General features: G+C 55.3%; 1 protein-coding gene across 1 annotated transcript; it reads right to left on the bottom strand.

Annotated features, from left to right (window-relative positions):
* Positions 1-271: 271 nt before the first annotated feature.
* On the bottom strand, positions 272-2,729 carry LOC103718828 (putative leucine-rich repeat receptor-like protein kinase At1g68400). Its single transcript, XM_008807817.5, has 2 exons — positions 1,203-2,729; positions 272-1,108 (listed from the first exon to the last, which is right to left on the bottom strand). Exons 1-2 carry the CDS (start codon positions 2,599-2,601, stop codon positions 453-455), a joined length of 2,055 nt encoding a protein of 684 aa, XP_008806039.4. The 5' UTR covers positions 2,602-2,729; the 3' UTR covers positions 272-452.
* Positions 2,730-3,805: the final 1,076 nt, after the last annotated feature.

Here is a 3,805-nt window from a genome sequence, read left to right on the forward strand (position 1 = left end):
AGCCTGACTGACTGACCCGCATGCAGCCCTAGCCGCTGTTTAAACCTGCCATTATTTGGAGCCTTGACTTACCAAACCCCAATCAAATTCCTAACCTTCGCACCTTTCTCCCCTGGGGACCGTCTTCTTGTCTCTTCTTCCGTACCTACTACGCATCACCAACGGCTACCCCCAGGGCCCCAGCTGTACAAACCAAGCTGTGGGTCTAAAACTCTGAGTCTTATGCAGCCACGGAGAGCCCATCCAACGGTCTGTAAAGAATTGCCAAAGATGTACAAATTCCTCAGATTGCTTGGTACGTTTTGAGACAAGTCACTACCAACGAAACCCCACACCGCCCCCCATAACAAACGACACTCCCGAGGACAAACCAAAAAGCAAAAGTTCCCACCCTTTACACCCTCCATCTCACATCCAACGGCTCACAAAGAAACACAGTTTTTAACGGCTCCCTACTGGCTACCGACGCCGACGGTGGTTGCGCTGGCGTCCTCAGACGTGGAGGGAGAGTCGGTCACCGAGTCGAAGGACTCGAGCGAGGGCGACACCTCCCCGCGGATCTCCTCGATCATCTTGACCACGTGGTCGATCCTGGGCCGTTGATCGGACGCCGTCGCAGTGCACCGCAACGCGATCTGGAGCATCCCCACCATCTCCTCTTCGATCCCCTTGTACCGCATCAGCTCCAGGTCGAACACCTCCGCCGTCCACTCCTCTCTCACCACCGACTGCACCCACCGCGGCAGGTTTATTACTCCGCCGCCGCCGGACGCCGGCTTCCCGGTGAGGACCTCCAGCAGCACCAAGCCGAAGGCGTACACGTCCGCCCGTTGCGACGACCACGGTCGCCGCCCGTATGCCGGCGCCTCCGGGGCGCGGTACCCGCTGTACCGCGCAGCCGCCGCGGGGCCCAGCAGGGCCAGCCCGAAGTCGGCGAGCCGGGCGTTGCCTGTCTTGTCGATGAGGATGTTGGAGGATTTGACGTTCCCGTGGGCCAGCTTCGACGCCTTGCTCGCCTGGTGGATGAACGCTAGCCCCCTCGCCGCCCCCGCCGCGATCCTCATTCTCCTCGTCCAGTCCAACGGCGACCGCCCCGGCCCTCGATTCCCTAAAAATAGTACGAAAAAGAGCATGGCATGCATGAGATCCAGTTATTTATGCCACTTTTTTGAGGTCATGGCATCCGGGAGAGGTGGGGTTACCGTGGAGGAGGGAATGGAGGTTGCCATTGGGCATGTAGTCGTAGACCAGGAGCTTCTCGTCGCGAGCGTAGTAGTAGGCTTTGAGGGGGAGGAGGTTGCGGTGGCGCAGCCGGCCGAGGGTCTCCATGTGGTGCTCGAACTCGCGCTTCCCGGCCACCTGGACATCGCGGAGGCGCTTGACGGCGACGACGCTGCCGTCGCCGAGAACGGCCCTGTAGGCGGTCCCATAACTGCCCTTTCCCAGTATCTCGGCGGAGGCCCGGAGCAGGTCCTCCAGATCGAACTTCTTCGCGTCCTCTAAGAACACAATCCTTCCTCGCTCGAACGCCCCTCCCCAGCCGCCGGGGGCGACGCCTCCCTGGGAGGCGTAGGGACTGGAGGAGTAAACGATCTTCTCCCCCTCCTGGAGCCGAGACGGGTTCTTGCTGGCGAATTTCCGCCAGAAGTAGGAAAACAAAAGGCCGGAGACGATGACGAGCACGGCGAAATCCCCGACCACGATGACCACCACGGCGACCCGGCTCATGCTTCCGGGGGTCGGCCGGCCGGGGGGCGCTGCCACGGGTTTGGATGACGGGGAGGAGGCGACGACAGCGGCGGCAGGGGGGACTGGAGCGGCCGCGGCGGGGGAGACGGGAGCGGCCGTGGTGGCGTTGGCGGCGGGGCGGCTTGGTTCGCTGACGGCGTCGCGGCAGCTGGCGAGTGGGGCGCCGCAGAGGGCCGGATTCCCCGCAAATGCGGCGGTGGGGAAGGCGGCCAGAGAAGGAGGGATAGCGCCATAAAGCATATTAGAGGACACATTGAAGTCCAGGAGGTTGGGGAGGGCGAGGCCGAAGATGGGACCGGAAAGGCGGTTGGAGTCAAGGCGGAGGGTGAGGAGACGTGAGAGCCGATTCAGCGTGGCCGGCACGGAGCCGGAGAGGTTGTTATAAGAGAGATCGAGGCGGTAGAGGCGGGAGAGAGAGGAAAAGGAGGGTGGAATGGGACCGGAGAGGTTGTTGTGGGAGAGGAAGAGGAGTTTGAGGGCGGCGAGTGGGGAGAAGTCGGGGATTGGGCCGGAGAGAAGGTTGGTTTTGAGGCTGAGGACGCGGAGCTGGTCGAGGCGGGTGAGGGCTGGTAGGCCGTCGGGGCCGGAGAGGGAGAGGTCCTCGAGGATGAGGCGGGTGACGCGGCCCTGGGCGCAGCAGACGCCTAGCCACGTCTTGCACGGGGCCGGGTCCGACCAGTTCCAGCTCGCCAGCTTCTGCGCTGGGTCCGACAAAGCGCGGAAGGCCAGCAGGGCGCTCAGGTCCCCGTCCAACGACGACGAAGAGGCGCTCACTAAAGAGAGCTCCAAGAGTAGTAGTAAAATGAGGGGAGGTGGGAGTAAATGTGCCGACTGGAGCTGCTTCTCCTCCATTCTCTTTTGCTCGTCCAGATGAGAAAAGAGAGTGAGGAGAGGAGAGGAGAGAAGATAGGAGAGGAAACTACGGCATTTTGTTGTAGGGTTTGGAATGTCTCTTTCGCTTTCACTTTGTACTGGCTCTGGATGTGATTGGGGTGAAACGGGTGTGTTATTCTAGGTAGGGAAGTGAGGGAAATGGACCTACGGTTATACTCTCTCTCTCTCGCGCGCGCTGTGTCCGAAGACCCATGGTTACGTTGAACGGTGCCGAGAGGTGGTTCAGATTGTACCTTCGCGCGACAGAATGTGCGCCCTTCCAAGCCGATCACACGGTCGGTGCGATCTTGCCGCCTCTATTTTAAAATATTTTATTTTTTATTTTTTTTATTTATATTAGATATGTACGATCTATTCGTGATAAAGGAAAAAAATCATGAAATGCACCATTGGATTGTACAATAGCTTCTACATGCCGTGCAAGTAGATAAAAAAAAAAAATTCAAATTGCTTCGGGATCTTTGCGACGTATGAAGCAATGGTTGATGACGTAAGAAAAAAAAAACTACCATTCTTTCGAGCCATATTTATTTTATTAGATGAATATAAATATAAATTTAAATATGAGTTAAATGTAAAAATTTATATTTACATTTATTTGAAATAGATGTAGATGTAAATTTAATATCAAAAATATGTATATATAATGAGAGAAATATTGGACACCTTGACTTCGGTCCAAACAAACCTTTTTGACCTTGAACATAAACCGAGAAGAATAGCTTCGGCCCCAGTCGAAAAGCCGATTAGCTGAGATGCGAATTAGCAAAGAAAAACAATCAGCAAGTATCGACAAGGCTGGACAATCCTAACAACCTACAGTTTTGGTAGCTTACTGTCGTATTAGCATCACAACTTGTGCCCGACCAGTATTGCACGTCACCCACGCGGACTGACTCACAACGCTGCAACCGTTACCTCATCATTAGTAGACGCCACATCAGCCTAGGTAACGACAAAACGCGCTTCCCTATATGAAGGGATAGTTCCGATGACTTCAGTTATGTAGGTAATATTAATTTACGGAGAACGACACTCTGCTGAAATTTCTTCTTTTCACACTGTTGCCTTTTTATTTTAATTTAGACATCAGAGAATCCTCCACCAAAAACTTTTTGCAATCCATTTTCGGAGAAGATCTACTTTCTTGTACCTCGGCCAG

This window comes from Phoenix dactylifera, chromosome 12 (assembly GCF_051530095.1).
Source record: "Phoenix dactylifera cultivar Ajwa chromosome 12, Ajwa_hap1_PhDact_Kaust_v1.1, whole genome shotgun sequence".
NCBI classification, from domain to species: domain Eukaryota; kingdom Viridiplantae; phylum Streptophyta; class Magnoliopsida; order Arecales; family Arecaceae; genus Phoenix; species Phoenix dactylifera.